The following is an 18993-nucleotide window of genomic DNA, read 5'->3' as shown; positions in this document are numbered from 1 at the left end:
ACGCCGTTATCTTGATTCTGATTGGCCAGAAGACATTATCAAAGATGTTCTATTGAGAAGACATTCACTACGTGACAAAAGTTTTCAAAACCGTTTCTAGTCTTCGGTATTTCCAGACAAGTGACTACTGAAATCAATCTTACTAATTGCTACCTGTACAATTTACTCGGCGCGAGTTGGCGGAATTTATTTTGCTCACTTTAACATCATTTTTCATGGTGGGGCTAAGCCATTTCTTGGTATGGCTGTAACCTACACCTGCGTTGCCACTGGTGGGATGTATGGGGCGGGCCATTCTGCACATGCGTTAAATGCGTTAAATATTTTAACGCAATTAATTCAAAATATTAATTACCGCCTTTAACGCGATAATTTTAACAGCATTAATTTGTATATAATACTATGAACAGTGCCATTCTGAATAATGAATACTGTTACTTTTTATACTTCAAGTTCATTTACCTGATTATACTTATGTACTTTTAACAACTTGAATTCAGGAATTTTTTTGGCTATTTTGACTCAGTGGCGGCGCCAGAGATTTTCTCTAGGGGGTGCTGTGGGGTAGCTTGACGTTTCATAGAGGGTGCTCAAACTTTAAGGGTTTCCCATTAATGCACCCAGCGCTAAGTTGAATTTCTACTCACTTCATACTTGTTAACCTTCCGAATTTTCGCGGGAGACCTCCCGATTCATTGCCCTCTCCCGGTTTCCTCCTGGGTCATATTTCTCCCGCATTTTCTCCCGATTTTCTGACAAAATCAGATTTACCAGGACTGAGTAATGCAAGGCATGCACTTGAAACTCACAATATAGCATGTTAATGTTAATCTAACAGCTCGCGATCCACTAGCACCCCCCCCCCCCCATCTGCATTTTTTGAAATGCTCCAAGATTTTTTTTAAATATTGAAGTTTAAAAGCATCAATCTGGCACTTTGGAGAGCAAATGAACAACATATGAAAACAGAACTTGTAAACGATTTAGCATTTTTGAAAATGCTCCCGAAGATTTTTTTTTAAATATTGAAGTTAAAAGCATCAATCTGGTTGCACTTTGAGAGGCAAAATTGAACATACATATGAAAACAGAAACGTAAACCGATTTTACTATTTTCTTTATAGATATTTTTACAAATCACTCCCCTTTTAAAACAAACAACGTTTTGAGCCCCACTGAGAATAACTAGAATAAAGTTAACTATCTAAACACTTGAGATCTCCTTTTATTTCACCTGAGCTGAGGTTTATCTGAGACCTCTCAGTCTGACGCAGGAGAGAGTTCTCCTCCACTTTGTTGTGAAAAAAGCTCCCTTTTATCGGTTTGCTTTGGCTAGCTAGCACCAGATGCCTAACCACAAACGATCTCCGGTAGAAGCTAGAGACCCCACCGGTGCTCGCGCACGCACACAAATGGGCTCGTGCCACACACCACACAGGCAGGAGCTTGGAATGAAACACAGGAGAGCCCAGAAGTAAGCTACTTGTACTCACGAGCCTATTATGTGCAGAATCCTCTTTCGCTTTCAGGTGGTTTTTGATTGAGTGTCCATACGTGGAACGGTTAAGGGACTAACAAACCGTCCATTTGTCCTTTTGCTGTTAGTCAATAATTTGGCGCTCCAGCTAACAGCGAGTCACTCAAGTGTCCAAAGTAATTTAAGCCTATGGGTAGGTCAAAAATCTAATGGGTGCTGGCCATTGGCCTTATCACCTGTGTTGGCTTTATGTTTTTGGTCAAACATTTGTTTGTTTCACATTTGCATTGATGTAATCAATAATCTTTCTAATTTAATTTAATTTAAAAAAAAAAAAAAAATTTCGAAAAAAGAAAAAAAACATTTCTTGGGGGTGCTTAGGGGGTGCTTTGGCAATCCTGGGGGGTGCTTCAGCACCCCCTAGCTCCCCCCTCGCGTCGCCCCTGTTTTGACTGTAGAATTTAAACTTCTACTCAAGAAAAAGATCTTCTTTAACCTTTGTCTTTTTCTTCTTTCCCTCCCCACGCCCTCCCCCCGCCCCTCTAAGTGGGACATAGTTCGAGTTGTTGGAGGTTTGTTTGGGAACACCAGAGGAGACGCTCTGCCTGCATGTCGGCCCTCAAGACCGTGACTTCAGGCCAAAAGAGATGAAGATCCAACACATGACCTTTGGCACATTTGGCAGCTAGACAGCTGCGAGGGTTGCGGAGCTGCTGGTAATATTTCCTGTTCCTCTCTACAAATACTACACCGGGCACTGGACTAAGACTGTCTGGATTTGGCTAAATCCTCAGGGAAAACCCCCGAGTGAATAGAGAATGTGTCATTATGTAAGGATTGTACCACTTATGAGCAAGCTGAATCAATAGTGATTTTTAAAGTTAGGAAGTGTCACCTTTTTTCTCTTGATCCTAATCTAGTTATTTTAAAGAGGACATATTATGCTCATTCTGAGGTTCCTTTTTGTATTCGGAGCCTCTAATGCAACACTTTTACATGTTTTACTGTTCAAATAGGTCTTTGCATTTAACCATGTGTATACAACCTAAACAATTCAAGAATAAGACAATGCATCAATGCAATATTCTGCTCTCTGATGTCAATCCTCCTTCCACTGTTTTGAAAACAGGATAAAAAAACAGTATACAACAGTCTTGTTTTAAAAAAATATATAATTTTAAAGTTGAATATAAGAGGAAATGACTTGCAAAGATTGCCTTTTTTCTGTCCTGCTCCGGGATCCTTGTCTTAGAACACTAAGAACTTTGATTTTAAGGAGAAAAACTATATATATAAGGACATTAGGCTGTAAAGTTATGTAACAGTTGTACATTGTAAAACTCTCATACGTCTGTGTATTCTTTGTGTATAACCCTTCAAAATGAATCAACAACTGGAATAAAGGACGTAACTGTCAACTGTGATTTAATTATGCATGTTTTTTTGGGCGTGTGAGACAAGTATATCTTCACAAGGCGTTTCGACCACAATTTAGCTGAAGTCAGAACCACAAAATGACTTTGCAGGAAAAGGAAAGCTTTATTTCTTAACTATTTTTGAACATACTGTAGGCGTGTTTTGTTGAGGACAACACAGACGACTAACCCAAATGTGTACTTATCTACATATTTGTTAAATGTGACACATGCTTTTGTAAGTTTCAGAGCAGTTCATTTTCTTAGCTTCATAATGGCAGAGAGGCTGTGTTGATGCAGCTGTGCTCATCACACACAGTCGGAGAGAGAATCTGCCCTCAGTGCTGCTGGGAGGCTCTCAGATATCTAGAGCAAACACACAGAGACAGGTCGGAAATAATGAAATGCATTAATGTTCAACCATAGTAAACTACAAGACTAATGTAACAAGGCCATTAGGGCTCATCACTCAAAACACTGCGGCGAGGATATCACCATCACAATGGAATATGTCCACTCGCTGCCAATGTGCTTTACTTATATCTTAATGATACTATAAGGGCATTTTTAGACAATCCTTGTTGTTAAGACACCAGAGGCTGTTGAGTACTAGAGTCAGCATCCTGCTCTGTTGCACTATTTCTATTTTATTTGTATTTACTTACACATCTCATAACATTCTCTTGCACTATTTTATGTCCTTTATATATACATGTTGCGCTGTTGGAGGAACCTGTGACTTTAGTTTTTAATTGCCATGTACATATGACAAATAAAGCCTTGAATCTTGAATCTAGAGAGCATCCTTGGCATTAACCAAAACAGTGATATTACATTACATCATAATCATATATCATATTCCTTATTTGTAATCATTTTTTTTCTAGTTTTTTAAAGGTTACACACCTAATTGTCAGCCTGAAAGAAAAATGTAAAACAAATCAAACATCGTATTTGGAATAATATTACTATAACTCTCTGATGTACCTGTATCTCCAGGTGGTCAATGTGCCGCCGGCGTCTGTCAATCATTCTGTCCCGGGCTGAAAACTCTGAGTTTAGACTGGCTAGCTTTCGGGCCTGTTTATCCATCACAACCTACAACACATCAACGATAATAAATGGCAAGAAAAATCGAATCTGTCACATGTTAAATATGTGTTTGTTTATTTATTAAAGGTCCCCAAGTATACTGTTTTTCATCAATATATTATAGGTCTCAGATACAAAACATGTCTCTGAAGTGTTTGGCATACCTTGGTTGGTGATTGGCTGATGGTTACATAAGCCAAAAAAACGTTATGACATCATAAAGTGGCCAAAATCAGCTCTTTTTCAGACAGGTTTTTATATAAATGGATCAGGACACATGTTGATGTATAAAAGACATGGAAAGGTGGATTTTGCATAATAGGTGATCTTGGTTGATGATGTTGATGATTCTTGGTTTCGGCTCACCTTCACGGAGCCCATGTCAAGCTGGGTTTTCCCCCTGGACTTGGGCTCCGTCAGGCTCTTTATTCTCTGAAGGACCCGGTTGATCCGCTGCTGCATGGCTCCCTGCTCCGTCTCCACCTCCTCCAGAACCTTCTGCAGATCTCTGGCTGCCTTCCACAGCCGGTCCCCTCGGGCGCTCAGGATCTGCAGGTCCTTCCTCACCTCAAAACCAAATCATTGTACAATATTTATAGACAGTGACTGTACGAAAATGCAGGTTTCAAATTAATATATCAATAATTTCTGTGTGAAGCAAGTCTAAAAGCGACACCAAACTCAAAATAACAGTCTGAATTCGTAACTTTTGAAGTCCAACTAAAGTTCAATATGACTTTTAAGTCTTTATTCTTTAAAAAAATACAAACAAATTGTATTAATAAAGTGTAATTATAATAATACAAAATAAAAATACATAAATAAAAAAGACAAGATAAAAAAAACGGAAAAATTAACCCTTACATTTTTCGTTTCCAGGTTCTCAGTTGTGATGATTTTTTTTTTAATATTGTGGTTGACAAACAGATTTTTGTTTTATCTTTTTTTAGTTGCAGTCAGACAACATAAGGAATATAATTGCATAACCTTGGGCTTTCTCACATTCCTTGTATGTGGCATTTGAGACGTAATGAATAATGATTCAATCAAGAGAATAAATGGCAGATTTGATCATGAAAACTGTTGTCAGTTTGAGCCCTACAACTTCCAAAAAACCACAAAAGTCCCACAAAGTGTTGTGGGTCAGAGAACAGGAAAAATGTGTTTCTTTTGCTCTGTAGGGTGGTACCCTTCCTCACCTGCCTGTGATTCCGTCCGGCCTTCAGACTCTGCTTCCTGAGGCTCTCCAGGTTCCTCGTGGCTCCGTCCAGCTCGGCCTCCGCCTGCTCGCCCCTCTGCTCCAGCTGCCGGGCGTTCTCTTCCACGCCCTGCAGCAGGTGAGCCAGGCCCAGCGCCAGCATCTTCAGCTGGGACACGGGGACCCCCCCTGCCTCCTCTGAGGTGGAGGGTGGAGGGGCTCGCTGGGCCTGGCAGAGCCCCACCAACAAAACAGACAGCTGTAGCACTCGGGTGACCCTCATATTCCAGGATTTCATCCGTTGAAGCCTCTATGTCCCCTTCTAAAATCTAGATCCTTAATATTGAGTGTCCGAAACCAGATCTGATTAACATCCCAGATATGTGGCTTCAGACAGGGGCTCCTTCAAGCTCAGGAGAAGAAGCTACATCTGCTGGGCCCAAGTGTCCTAATGAGCCTCAAAGGTTCCCCCAGGAGGTCTGGAGCTTTGAGAGTGATGAGGGATGTACAGATGAGCAGAGGAAGGACAGCCATGCAGACGAAACAAGGGGGGAGTTCCCAGACTCACGCATGGACTATAAAGTAAAAACATGTAACTGGACTGCACTTGGAGTATTCTAAAAAAAATCATATCCAGAATTAGCAAAAAATGGATGCCTTTATGAAGGGTTTACAAAACACAAAACATGCTAATTAAGTGCATAATATTAAGCTTCAGGTTTACTGTAGTCAACGCTGCTGAACTTTGGACACCTTGCTCCTCAGGCAAATGAGCCTGTGTGATTATAGAATAATAGTACAGCAAGAGAGACCTCTGCTGGCTGTCTGAGGAACTTGAGTTAGCTTCTTGCTCTGAGAAGGGTCTCAAGTTTACTGTAATCCGAGAACATGATTCGTTTTTTTGTGTTTTTGCTGTTTGAATTTGCTATGTGACATTTGGGTATTTCTACTGTCACTAAGGAAGCCTAGAGGGGACTGTTTTACGAGAATAAATAAATAAATCCATATTTTTCATCTCCACATAGCCTATCTTGTCAACCTATAATTTGCTCAGTAACCATTTGCTTAGATGTTCTTATAATACTATGTATAATGTGCAAATAAAGAGTGGAGAATTCATGATATGCCCTGTGTAGGGTGTCCTTGTATTGGATAAACTGTAATAAAGTGACCTACAGTAGGATAGAGTACCTTCCAGGGGAGAAAACATGAAGCATTGGCCTGACAATGTTGATTCAATGCACATCCCCTTGCAGTGGAGATAACACGATAAAGTGTTTTCTATGGTAACCTAACAGTAAAGAAAGTGTTAAAAATGTCTATCTGGGCAGACCTTGAAATCCAAAAACGCATATTTAGGCTGCCCTGCATGCTAGAAAACGTGCTGTTGTGTCACTAACCCACCACTCTCTTTTTGGCCCTGCCTCATATGCCGCCTACAGACCTTTATTTATTTTTAATTTTGACACTGAAAAAGAGAGGTGACACATAGATATAATATTACAGTGGGCTTCGATTGTTTTTTGCTTATGCATTCTGATGTGAGTGAGTGTATCAGAGCTTTTTTGGCTTTGTTCACTTCCTACACTCAGCCTCTGAATGTAGTGCTTTGTACCAAGGAGAGCCAGACCAACAAACTGTTCTTTGAATTGTTTTGGAGTCTAGCAGCCCTAACGCACAAACGACACTATGTGTACTCATAAAGCCTGATTTATAAAGGAGAGAAAGCGTCAGTCTGCCCACTGCTTCCTGGCATTCAGGATTCACAGAAAGCTGCAGGGAGGCAGCATCACTGAGACTCTGAGGCTGCGGACCGGACACAATATGCAGTAAGTTCAAATGTTTTTTTTTATCATTTTAACAGACATTTTAAACATTTCTGATGAGGATTAAAGATTCTATGCTATCAGAAATATCTTCGAAGATACTTGTCACATGAAATACGTTGAGTCTTCGAAATGTAACCTTTTTGTGTATCCAGTCAATGTTTTCGTTTAAGCCGATGCAGTGAAGAAAATGTCTAAACACTTTTTTTTATTTGCATTTTAAGAAAATATTCACAAAGCATTCGTAATAAAATAAACACATAGATTAACTATAACAGATGAGAAATCCGAAAAGAAATAATACAATAAGAGTAATAATAATATTACAAATAAAAAGAAAGGATACATTATTAATACTCAGGTATACATTCATTAAACTAATTATATTGTTCTACTACTTGATCCATTTTCCCACCTTTCCTCAAAGATATGCATTTGGTTTCTAATTCTCATAGTTGTTTTCTCCATTACATTCATTTCATTTACTAGAAATGTCTCAACTCTATGACTGCTTGTAATCTAATTGAATAAAAGTGTGCAGTTTGAAATAAGACAACAGTTGGAAGAAAACATTGACAACAAAAGTGACAAGGAGATTAAAATTGCAAGTGTGAAGATGCGGTTAATAACAAATGCTTTTACTCTTGAGGAAAAAAGTGTTAAAAATACCAAGCTATGAGAAATAAATGTTTTCAGTGCCCAGACAGCAGACAAACTTGGTGGTTGTTTGCCACACCAACTTTATTTATACATCAAATGTTGTGTGTCTCAGTTTGTTCTGCTGCCCCCAAGTGGCCAAAATGTCCAATAATGCAGCTTTATAAAGTAATACATACTAAAGTTGGTCTCTGGCTTATTCCTGTCCCAGCTGGACTACGGTGATACCATTTATAGATTTGCCTGTCCCACTCTTTTGGCCAAACTTGACCCACTCTACCATGCTGCACTGCGATATATATCAAATGCACCCTATAAGACTCATCATTGCAAACTGTATAGCCTAATTGGATGGTCCTCACTTAGTATGCGTAGGATGCATTATTGTTTTTTATTAATGTATAAAGCCATTTTAGGTAAGCTTCCACTGTATACTGTATATGTGCCAGATTTGCTCCAGTTTGTGATTCTTCCAACCTCAGATCCAGTGCCTGGATACGGTTCCAGGTAACTGCCTTTTTTTTTCGTCTTTTTGATTACTTAGTTGTGTTCTCTGTATTTTATATGTCTGTGTTATGTGTAATAATGTGTAACGTAGCTGCCTTCTTGGCCAGGTCTGCATTGTAAATGAGATTTTATCTCAATGCTTTTTATCTGGTTAAATAAAGGTTAAATAAAAAAAGCGATACGAGTGCACAGAATATTATCCCTGAACCCTTTTTATGTGGCCGCTTTTCATAGAATCTGCTATATTCACCTACTCTAAATGCAAAAGTTAAATGTATTTAGTGAACACAACAAAATTACATAAGAGGATTTGTATATGGATGTTTTCACACTTAACATAATATACTAGGCCCGACTAAGCGCAAGTTTAAAACTATTGGTCCATCACGTCTCTTTGACTTTTATTTATAAGGGTTGCAGATGCTTGGTTTTCCCACAAAAGGACACTATTACATATGCTGCCACGAAAGAGGCTGTCATATCTTCAGCCAAGACAGCCAAATCGTTGTCATCCATAAATATGCTGTTGAAACTGATACCAACGGGTATAATACAGGGCCTGCCCATTGAAAATTCAATATGCCTTTGGTTCAAATATGTATAAGTATGTGTGGAGTGTAGGCGTTATGTCAATACCTATGTCCTAAGCAAGGAAGCGGAGGGATGAGAAGTATTTTTCTGAGCAAAGACACAGTTCAAGTTAAGTCTAAGTTCAAGGGCTGACATCTTGGTTTTAAACTTCAACGTTTGGCGCTGTTCACATCTATACTATACTGATAAAATCCTATCTGGTGCACTAGGGTCTCAGTGAGCATGTTTTAAATCTGAGGATTGTGCTGCCATCTGCTGTTGAAGTTTTATCAGCACAAGTGGGAAAGATGATAATTGTGTCAGGCCTACATCCATCTTGACTTATAGCCTTCAGTTGATTTTAGATCTTAATTTAGAGTAAAAAAAGAAAGAAACAGCTCTTACTTTACTTCTTGGTCTTAGTTACAGACCACTTCACTTTACAAAGAACACATCTTGCTTAAATTGTACCAATCTAATCTAGCATATTTGGGATCTCTAAAGTTTGATTCATTAGGAGGTTGTAGTTCCATAAATGATTTTTAATTAAATGTTCCACTAATTTAAACAATATTTGTGTGTTTAGGTAATTCTGCTACCACTAACAGCGCATACATCTAAATCAAGAAGAGATATTTTTTTGGCTGTTATTGGGATCTAGTTCACAAAAGTTTTAGTTTGGTATAGTGTGTGAGCGTTAGCATTGTCTGGTTTAATTGAAGGACATCCATAAAGCAGAGGAGCCAGGTGTAATCAATCAACCAATTAGTGGCTGACTCACATAAAACCAGTAGTCTGTGGTTCAGTGTGTAGCTCCTGTCTCAACTTCAAGGAAGTGCAGAATACTGGTGAGTGTTCATTTATGTTTGATCTTGTGCTACAGCAAGAGTTTTGAGTATCATTTATTATGTTGTGCTTTATATGGTGATGGCTATGATGTTTAAATGTTCGAAGAGGTCCCTATGAAAGCCATTAAGCCTTATGACTCAACAATTCTGTAGGCCTTAATTTTAGACCGCAGCTCTTTGTTAGGGATCTCTAGTTGAAGGGGGATATGTGTTGATTTGAATTGACTCTAAACTTTTCTCTCAACTCCAGATTAAAGATGTCTGGCCGTGGAAAGAAAGCTGTGTCCAAACAAAAATCTATGTCCCGGTCTTCCAGAGCAGGGCTGTCTTTCCCAGTGGGCCGCATCCACAGGCTGCTGAAGAAAGGCCAATATGCCAATCGAATCGGCAATGGTTCAGCAGTGTACCTCGCAGCAGTCATGGAGTATCTCTGTGCTGAAATCCTGGAGTTGGCAGGAAACGCTTGCCATGACAACAACAAGCGTCGCATTGCTCCACGACACATCTTGTTGGCAGTGAAAAATGACGAAGAGCTCAACACACTGCTGGCAGGAGTCATAATCTCTGAGGGTGGTGTCATCCCAAACATCCATGCAATCCTTGTCCCCAAGAAGAACCAAGGCGCCCAGGGACGAGAATCCAGCTAAAGATGTTCAGTCGAAATAGTTTTAATAATGTGTTTTGCTAATTTTATAATAAAGTGTTGTGTTTTTTAAACTGATGCTTGTCTTATTTGACACTTACATAGCAGATAAGCAACTTTGGTTGAATGCTAAGAAAAGTGCTCAATGTCTTTCTCCCTAACTGCATGCGCTTTGAGGAATCCCAAGTTGCACTGATTAATTGTTGGATAAACTCTGCCAACAGTAACCCTAGGACCCTACCCTAAATATGTGCAGGTTGTGATTTTTATTTTATGATAAAGATACAATTCTGTCTGCAATTGCTGTCCAACATGCTGTGGAGAAACAAGTGCCATTGCTGCAGTTTACTATTAGGCACCAGCCGCACCACTCATGATTTACATGTCTGATCAGTAATGCATGCTATTCCAAAAGTATTCATTTCAACCTGACTTGTTTTGGCTGCTTTATGTAATCAGACCTTACTTGGGAGGATTTTATACATTTTCTTTTTGTGGAATATGTCCAATAATATGATCAAGGCAATGATGCATTTCAGATAGCAGGTATAACAATACAAATTAAGCATCACTGTCATTAGTCTTTTTTGAAAAGTTTAAATTAAGTCAATGTCGCAATACTTAAGTTTTTTAAAATAAAAATTCCACAAGTAAAGGCCCTTCAGTATTCTTATTGAAATACAGGGCTAAAATAGCCCATTTAAGAATCCCATGTTGGCCTACTAAATTAAAAACATATTTAATGATTTATTAATTTAAATATAAGTCTGCAATAAAAGTACTAACTGAAGCTGTCACATAAATATAAAGTATAATGATGGGAAATATATAAATACTCAACTTCACCCAAGTACGTAAAATGTTTTCATTTACATTCCAACTGAATGCTTTACCTAAATATCGCTCCATATCTTTAAACAGTGGTCTTAAGTGAGTGGAAGAAGTACGACAAGATCTGAGTACTTCTTCCACCTCTGCTGCATGTTAGCCTACTAAATTAAAACATAACATGTTTTATGATTTATTGATTTATATGTTGTATTCATCCAAGTCTGCAATACAAGTAACTAGTAACTTAAGCTGTCATATAAATATAATGAAGTAGAAGTATAACGTTGGGAAATGTATGAACTCAAGTACAATTTCGCAGTAATTCTATTTTACTTTAGTACAGTTTTTGATTAAATGTATTTATTTACATCCCACCATTGTTTTTCCTCCATAGTCCATACATGTTTAACAATTATAAATATATATTCTTTTGTGCAACTGTCTGACTCCGTAACCCTGCGTCTGTTGAACGCACCCCTGTGGTTAACGACGTGCTTACGTCAGACGTGTGAACAACAAACAGTTGTTGGACTTCAACAAGCTAGCGAATGGTAACGCTAGACAAAAACAGGTTCAACGTACTTCTCCCGGACAGAGGGAAATCTACGACACCGGAGCGGTCTGAACAGCTTTCTAACATCATCCTAAACAGCACTGTTCGTACCGGCAGGTGTAGCTTCGGCACGGTTGCCTAGCGCTAACGTTAGCCACCGAAACATGCTCAATGCACGGACTGTGACGCCTGTTTTTTTTCTGGCTGCCGCTGGTCGAGGGTTGTGATGTGAGCAGCCGAGTTGCAGCACGACAGAGGGTGAGACAAGAACCGGAAAAATAATTTTCTTGACACGGAAGAATGGTGGAGAAACAGACGGGCTCACGTAAAGAAGCTGGCATGCGACCGTACCCGGGCCTGGACGTCATCGTTAGGCAACAACTTTAGCAAGCTAGCTAACATTAGCTCTCCTCAAATCCATGCAAATGAATTGGTTTGGTGTCAGGCAGTAAGCTCCCTCTGCTAGCGTAATGGATGCACCCTGACAGCTTGTTTATTTCAATTGACTGTCCTGTTCTTCTTAAATACTGCTGGCAATGTGCTGACGAACAGCGAGCGTTTCGTCGGTTTCCACTTGGAGCAATAACACATACATTATCAAGTGTGTTGGTTGCCTGCCTGGTTGTGCAAAGTTGTCTTGTTTGGCTGAATATCTATTTCACATAGATCCATATGTATCACATATTTCTTTAAACTATATTTCTGTTAAACTGCACTTTAATTATCACATGTTAAGGATGCACCAAAGTCACCTGTGGTTTTTGAAAACTATTATAAAAAGTACAACAAACTAGTTAAAAAATATAATTAATTTCCTAATTGCACTCGAATATAATTTGGTCCATAAAGGAAAGGGATAGGTGCACCTTAGCGTACATTGTTGTAAGACAAAGACCAGAAACAGTCTTATTCGTGTCAGTGGGTTACTAGTTACTCTTTAATCCAGTATCCAGGCTGTCTGGCACAGTGAAAGACTGAGTTTCACTTGAAATGAAAACATGAATATCGAAGAGCAGTGTCTAGATTTGTGCAACATCAAGACAAAAAGCAATGTGGACGATGATCACAACACTACCAACAACACTGAAGGGGTCACCCCCCGGATTTCTGAACTGATGACGGACAGTACCACAGAAATACAAAACATTGTTCCAACAGGGGCCCCAGAAACATACCTGATGCCTCAGCTCACTGACAACCTTCAGGCAGCTGAGGAGGACAATCAACAGGCACAAGACACACTGGAAATTGATGAGGTCAATGGAAATACAAAAGGCAGTGCTCAAGACACCCCCGCTGTTGTGAATCCTACTGACTTGATATTTTCTAATGATGAGCAGCACAAGGATGATATTGTGGTTGAGAAAATGAAGGAAGAAAAAGACACTGATCCTGCAACATTTGTTGTTGAAGAAGGGGATGATGGTGGGGACATGGACATAGGTGTGGATCTGAGTCTTGATGAGAGTGGGGTGTTGGAGATGGAATCAACAAATGTCCAATCTTTTTCGGACTCAGAGTCCACGTCTCAGGATGTCCCAGCTGGCAGCACGGCAGAGAGCCTGTCAGATGCAGGCCAGACAGGCAGCACAGAAGCCTCTAACACGGGACCGGCTGGACTGTACCCTTCAGTGGAGGAGGGGGACGATAAACACAAACCAACTGGCAAAAGGGTGACATTTCCCTCAGATGAGGATATTATATCTGGAGCAGTGGAGCCCAAGGACCCCTGGAGGCATGGTAATACTTTGTGTTTGTTTCTGTGCCTACACTTGTATGTGTGAAGAACTCTATTTATTCTTCTTGTCTATTGGTGCTTGTATGAACACGTCAGTTTCACATGGTTTGCCAGGATCAATTCTCTTAAGACTTTCTAACAGCAGTGTTCTCAAAGTTCATACTTAAAAAGGGTTTAAAGATGCCCTTTCAAGATCCATATTCTGTTTGTAGTTGATAAAAGGGGGAGATGGATTGATATCGTATTATGAACTTGAATACATGAGGTGTGTCAATCTGCCCTTTTTAATAATGTTCCCCTGTGTACGCTCACCTTTTCCATGATCACTCTACAAAGTATTTAGTAATCATGCAGCACCTGCGCCCCCATTTAAAAAAACAAGTTCATTTATTGAATTTAAATAGTCAAATACAAATAGTGGTATAGTGCTTGATACAACCGCCTAAGTATACAGTCTATATATATTTATATGGTCCCAGTACTGTGCAGTAAGCCATATTGTGAGCATATCCCACCACTCCTTGAGGTGTGCCATTTTACCACTGTCGGTTCCTGTTTGTTCAGTGAAAACATGTCTAAAGGAAGCTTAATCAGGATGTAGTATACTATTTCCTTTACAATTGTACTTTGTTACTGCAAGGAGTGAGGTTCAATACACTGAAAAGTAGATTTAATTTAAAATGCCATTCTCATAGCTTCTGACAACAATGCAATGCATTTTATATATTTTTACTAGTTAACAAAGTAACATTTATTTTTTTATTTGTATTGATCCACAGGAATGATTTTGAATCTAATAATAATTAATATACTAACTGTTCCCAGGTCCTATAATTCGTATTTTATTTGTCTCTTTGTTTTTGTTGTTTCACCTTATATAGATGTATACTGCTTTTAGTATCCAGTAGTTTTATGTTGTAATCTTTCCTTGGAAGAACTGGCAAGTCAAGTATGATCAGACAATGACTCACATGCTCCTACATGTGGTGTGGACAATGAGCATCATTTAATAAACGTTAAATAGTCATAGTGTGCAAATGTGTTTGCTCAGAGTACTGTGGCCGCCGTTGTGATAGTTACCCAGTTGATTGCAGACCGATACGATGTTTATTTAGAAAATATACTGCTGGCCGTACAGTGTCTTTGTGATATGTGTGGTTTTAATGGTAAGCCACAGAGAGTCTTGTTTGTGTTGTATAAAACCGAAAATGTAGGCCAGGCTAAAGCAAGGGTCAGTGATGCCAGATTTCCAGAATGGGGGAAGGGGCCAAAAAAAGAAGCAAATAAAGCTTCAAGGTTAATTTGCATCTACAAAACTGCCTCATGTTCAGCTGAATATAAATTGCTCTATTAACACGACTGTAATTGGTTAGACATCCACTCAGAAAAACACTTCTGTGTTCCCCAATTTATTTATTTATTTATCCTCACACATTCAGCTTCTTGTTACTTTAATTTATTTTCTAACCACTCAAATTATTGACATATTCATTGCATCCATGACCCTCACTGGTTGTCGCGTAACTCCTAAGCTTTTACATGTTTCTGTATCAGTTTACGCTGCACTTGCCAGTCAACCAGTCTGATAGGAAATTGGACATGAATTATCTCCAGCCAAACTCAACGGGGGAAAAGTCCAACCCAGTTAGCAAGGATTTCTAGGACCTTATGAAACCCTTGGCACTGGGAACAGCCAAGATGAATGTAATGATCTGTGGCTCAGATTATTATCAAGCACACTTATCATGAAGTTTATTTAAATTCCAAAGGTCCAGTTTATTGCACCGTTGTTATAGAGGCAGACAGACAGTTGGTGGCAGTGAAGTTAATCACATGGTACAGAGTGTTCTGCTGTCAATATACTCCAAATATAACACAATCCAACCATTTCATCATTTGAATTCCAAATATCTCTGACTATGTTTTCAGTCCAGGTATAGTTACATTAAGATCAGATTTAAGGAATTCATTTTCTCACCTTTATGTTTTGAAACATTTTATCGGTGCCTACCCTCTTTGTTTTGTTCTCGTTGATACCAGTGAATTGTAGATTGCTCCCAAAGTCAAACCATTTAATGTTAAGTGATTGAAATGGCATTTTGATGTGTTCCTTCACAGCAAATTCCTGGGTTGGAAAAAAAAAAAAAAGCCAGCTTTCTAGGTGGAAGTAAAAGATAGTATATTCCTGTATGAGAGACACGGCTCATGGCCACTTAAATGACAACAAGCTCGAAGGAGATTGGAAATGCTACTTCAAAGAGAAAATAACTTTAAAACCAATTTCATTGATTGACATTGCAAACACAAACCACTTGTAGTAAACCTGTACAGTAGCATTATGTACTGATTGTAATATCATAGAGGGGACACATCCCTCAAGATCCCCTCTCGGACAAAAAGAAACTCCCTGTAAAACCAGTACTGTTTTAGTGGTTTGCAGATAAGTCACCGTTGAGATAAAAAAACGGATCTATGCTGATCCAGTACTAAGCCACACTTTGACTATACACTCTGAGCTCTTGGAGCTGCAACAGAAGGCCACGGACATGTTACCTTATTGTTTGCCAAGTAAAGTTAAAATGTTTGAATTGACTCTCCAACTCAATGGTCAACTCCCTGAACCTTTGACCTTCACCTGGATATCTTCTCCCGTGTCCTGATTCTGCCCTCTATGTTTAGGACAAGCTCTCACATGGGACAGGCTATCATTCTGAATATGTTTGTTTCTCAGGCAAAGTCCAGGAAATGAAATGTATCCGCCACTCCAAGGCCCTTCATGCTCTGTCGTGAGCGCTGGGCCACAATAGCTCCCTGATCTATCCAGACCCTTTATCTGCAGATCTAGTGTCAGGCTCTCTGGGTCCCTGTCTCATGTGATCTGTCCGAAACATAACAGCAAAGACAGCTGGAGCTCACAGACCCTGGAGCTTCATCCATGCACAGTGTGAGTTACTGCTGTAGGAGCACAGGGAAGAATTTGCTAAATAGGTATTGAATGCCTTGCAAAGTGAAACATATCTGGTTTAATAGCCGTCACGAAATGAGCCTCTGATAAGAGCAAAAGCTTCCATTCAGAACCAACACCTGGGGTTCAGGAGGGAACAATCGTAGCAATATCAGGTGTAATATTTAATGTCTTCCTTGGCACTCATTTGACCACATTTGATGCCCAGTTTCATTGCATCATCAGCAGGCATACAAAGTGTGAGGCAAGAATGTATGCTTTAAACACCATTAGTGGGTACAACCTTTGTCCTATCATGAGTTTCATTTTGCTGACAGTGGTAAGACTTATCGATGTCATTTGGTTCTGAGTTTGATAATATCTTTCCTGAGGATGTTTTCCCTTCCCCCTCTCCCTGTTGAGGCTTGAGGGACGCCTGTTCTTTCCCTCAAGGCCTGGGCAAATACTACATCATATCCTGAGATTCCTGAACTTCCCAACATGCTGGGTTGCTTCCCCTGCTCCCTTCGCCTCTCCTCCCCTATTTCTCCTTCTCCCTGGCTGGCCAATTCAGTTTAGGGGCAGCTCATTGTTATAACAGCAAAGCATTCCATTACAAAAGCCCTGGATCATATTGGTTCATCTGCAAAGTAATTTATTTTATAACACGTATCAGTTGAAAACAATGCAGAAAGAGTTTTTGTTGAGTCATGGTGCTTGCTACCATTGAGGAGGATAGAGCATGATAGAGTACGTTAACGTATTGTGAAACAGCTTTCTGGAGGAGAAAGTTGAACCCTCCTATTTGCAGTGCAGACATTTCCTTCACATTAATGTCTGTTTATTCTGCAAGCAGCCAAACTCTGTGGCCTACGTGCAGCTCCATCTCATGTCATCAGACCCAAGGCCCACTTGGCAACAGGTTATTAGAGGCTTTGTGACCCATGAAATGGTATGTGTTATGGCTGTGGACCAAGTAACATACTGATAAGAAAAGGTTTTCAGTGTACTACATGGTTAGTTCAGTTAGTGCAGGAGGCAGACCTGGTTTGGATTTTCTGAGGTAAAGGCTTAATGAGCTTTTGTGAAGTCATGTATAAATGGACTGTGTGTTGTTAGTCATCTAAAGCACATTTTCATCCCATTGGGAACAACATAGCTGCAAACATTTGAGTCAAAAGGGCCAAGTTAACAGAGTCAAATGCCAGCTGTTAATGCCAGCTTTTGTACACCTTTGTCATTTACAGGCCATTTTCCATAAACACTTAAAGGTGGGGTATGTCATTTATTTCAGAAACACTTTTTGTTATATTCCATGGAATGCTCTTAACATCCCGATAGCAATGAATATATTACATGCTTTGACAAAAAATCCATTAAAAAAAATGTCATCTGTGGAAGCCGTAGTACTGTAAAAAGCGCGACCAATCATTTTAGCCGGCCCGGCTAAAATAACTGGATGGCCTACCTGCCTGTCAGCCTTCCATCTGTGCACAAACTTATCTTGTGCCCTCATTGGTCATGTGCACGTTCGTGTGTGTTGGAGGAGGGGCTCTTTAAGGAAGTGGCAGATTTTTTCCGGCTGTGTATTTTCACTCAAGCTGGTTTCTCCAAAATTACCTATCCCACCTTTAAGAAAAGCGAGAGATACAGTGCACAGCAATAGAAGACGTAACAGGATAACAAGACAAATTAACAAGGCGTAAAGTCTGTAATAGAAGTAAATCATTATTATTATTATATTATTCTGCATTTTATTATACGTTTTAACTCTGGTTGGGTTTAATATGTATGATGAGTTTTAGAGCTGATGACAGGTACACCCCTATCCACCAATAGACTAAGGACCAGTGTCTGCTTAAACAGCTTCCAGTGTGTTGCAAAGTTTTGTAGACATTGGTGTCTTGGCTACATAAACGATTTCATGATGACACTGTTTCTAAATAGTTTGTCTGTGTATAGTTTTGTTCCTAATCAACAATGCCCGCTCATGCCATATGTCTGTGATACAATATGACCTGCAGGAAAGCCTTCGTTTGTACACTCAGTCATCTATTATGCATTTCTGCCTGTCCATGCTTCACATGCACCTTGGCTTGTCTTGAACATTTGAGAAAGAAGTTTGCGTCTGTTTGGTGTTTGTTTTATGAGTATGCCTGCCCTTTAAAGAGAATCTTGCAGGTTGTTTTTTTTTCTACATTTATTCTTAAACTTGCTTGAAAATTACAATTTAAAAAAAAAAAAAAAAGTGAATGTAGGATTTGATATGTTTTACGAGACATAAGGGCAGGAATTCCGAGGGAAAGGAGCAATTTTGAGCTCTGCTCTTAAAAACGGCTTTTTTTAAGGTCATACGTCAAACACGTCATATTACATCACAAAGGGTAAACATCTCCGCGCTCTGACCGCGGGTATAGTTAGTAGTTGCGTTGAGTTGAGCGGTTGTGTTTTAGTGAGCTGGTATTTTTCGGTAGTTTTACATTGTATTTCACCATTTGTAATCATGGTGCAGTATTGTGTTTGTGCAGGTTGCACAAATACCAGCCTGTCAGGACATCGAGTCCACAGTTTCCCTCACGGGAAAAGGACCGGAGCTAGCGTTCGTTCCTGGGTGCGTTGTGCATCCACCTCCCTGCAGCACATACTCTCCACAGCTTNTTGGCGTGCTACGCCGTCGGCGGAGGCTCTTAATCG

At 39.6% G+C, this 18993-nt stretch overlaps 3 protein-coding genes and 1 long non-coding RNA gene across 4 annotated transcripts in view; 3 read left to right on the top strand and 1 right to left on the bottom strand.

Annotated features, from left to right (window-relative positions):
- Positions 1-1322: 1322 nt before the first annotated feature.
- Positions 1323-2598, top strand: LOC104961122 (uncharacterized). The gene is made up of 2 exons (XR_800060.1): positions 1323-1474; positions 2025-2598. It is a non-coding gene; the product is annotated as an uncharacterized lncRNA (long non-coding RNA).
- A 55-nt stretch (positions 2599-2653) lies between these two features.
- On the bottom strand, positions 2654-5700 carry LOC104961121 (uncharacterized). Its single transcript, XM_010789344.1, has 4 exons — positions 5184-5700; positions 4351-4551; positions 3880-3990; positions 2654-3258 (listed from the first exon to the last, which is right to left on the bottom strand). The coding sequence occupies exons 1-4, from the start codon at positions 5478-5480 to the stop codon at positions 3202-3204; spliced, it is 666 nt and encodes a 221-aa protein (XP_010787646.1). The 5' UTR covers positions 5481-5700; the 3' UTR covers positions 2654-3201.
- A 3782-nt stretch (positions 5701-9482) lies between these two features.
- Positions 9483-10307, top strand: LOC104961119 (late histone H2A.2.2-like). The gene is made up of 2 exons (XM_010789343.1): positions 9483-9590; positions 9841-10307. The coding sequence occupies exon 2, from the start codon at positions 9848-9850 to the stop codon at positions 10235-10237; it is 390 nt and encodes a 129-aa protein (XP_010787645.1). The 5' UTR covers positions 9483-9590; positions 9841-9847; the 3' UTR covers positions 10238-10307.
- A 1224-nt stretch (positions 10308-11531) lies between these two features.
- The window catches only part of ppp1r37 (protein phosphatase 1, regulatory subunit 37), a 72984-nt gene continuing 65522 nt past the window's right edge, over positions 11532-18993 (top strand). Inside the window, exon 1 of the mRNA XM_010789342.1 lies at positions 11532-13357. Within this exon, the coding sequence (XP_010787644.1) occupies positions 12616-13357 (742 nt within the window). The 5' untranslated portion in view covers positions 11532-12615. The remainder of the gene's footprint in view (positions 13358-18993) is intronic.

The sequence above is a fragment of the Notothenia coriiceps genome, unplaced genomic scaffold (assembly GCF_000735185.1).
Source record: "Notothenia coriiceps isolate Sejong01 unplaced genomic scaffold, NC01 NC01_scaffold00032806, whole genome shotgun sequence".
NCBI classification, from domain to species: Eukaryota; Metazoa; Chordata; class Actinopteri; order Perciformes; family Nototheniidae; genus Notothenia; species Notothenia coriiceps.
This window is presented reverse-complemented; position numbering and strand designations above follow the sequence as displayed.

What these genes read in the sequence shown, in the direction of transcription:
- LOC104961121 (XM_010789344.1), bottom strand. Translation starts at nt 5,480, where the DNA reads ATGAAATCCTGGAATATGAGGGTCACCCGAGTGCTACAGCTGTCTGTT. An exon ending in TTGACATGGGCTCCGTGAAG is followed by an intron (nt 3,991 to 4,350) that starts GTGAGCCGAAAC and finishes GATGTGTTGTAG; the next exon opens with GTTGTGATGGATAAACAGGC. An exon ending in TTGACCACCTGGAGATACAG is followed by an intron (nt 3,259 to 3,879) that starts GTACATCAGAGA and finishes TGTTTGCTCTAG; the next exon opens with ATATCTGAGAGCCTCCCAGC.
- LOC104961119 (XM_010789343.1), top strand. Translation starts at nt 9,848, where the DNA reads ATGTCTGGCCGTGGAAAGAAAGCTGTGTCCAAACAAAAATCTATGTCC.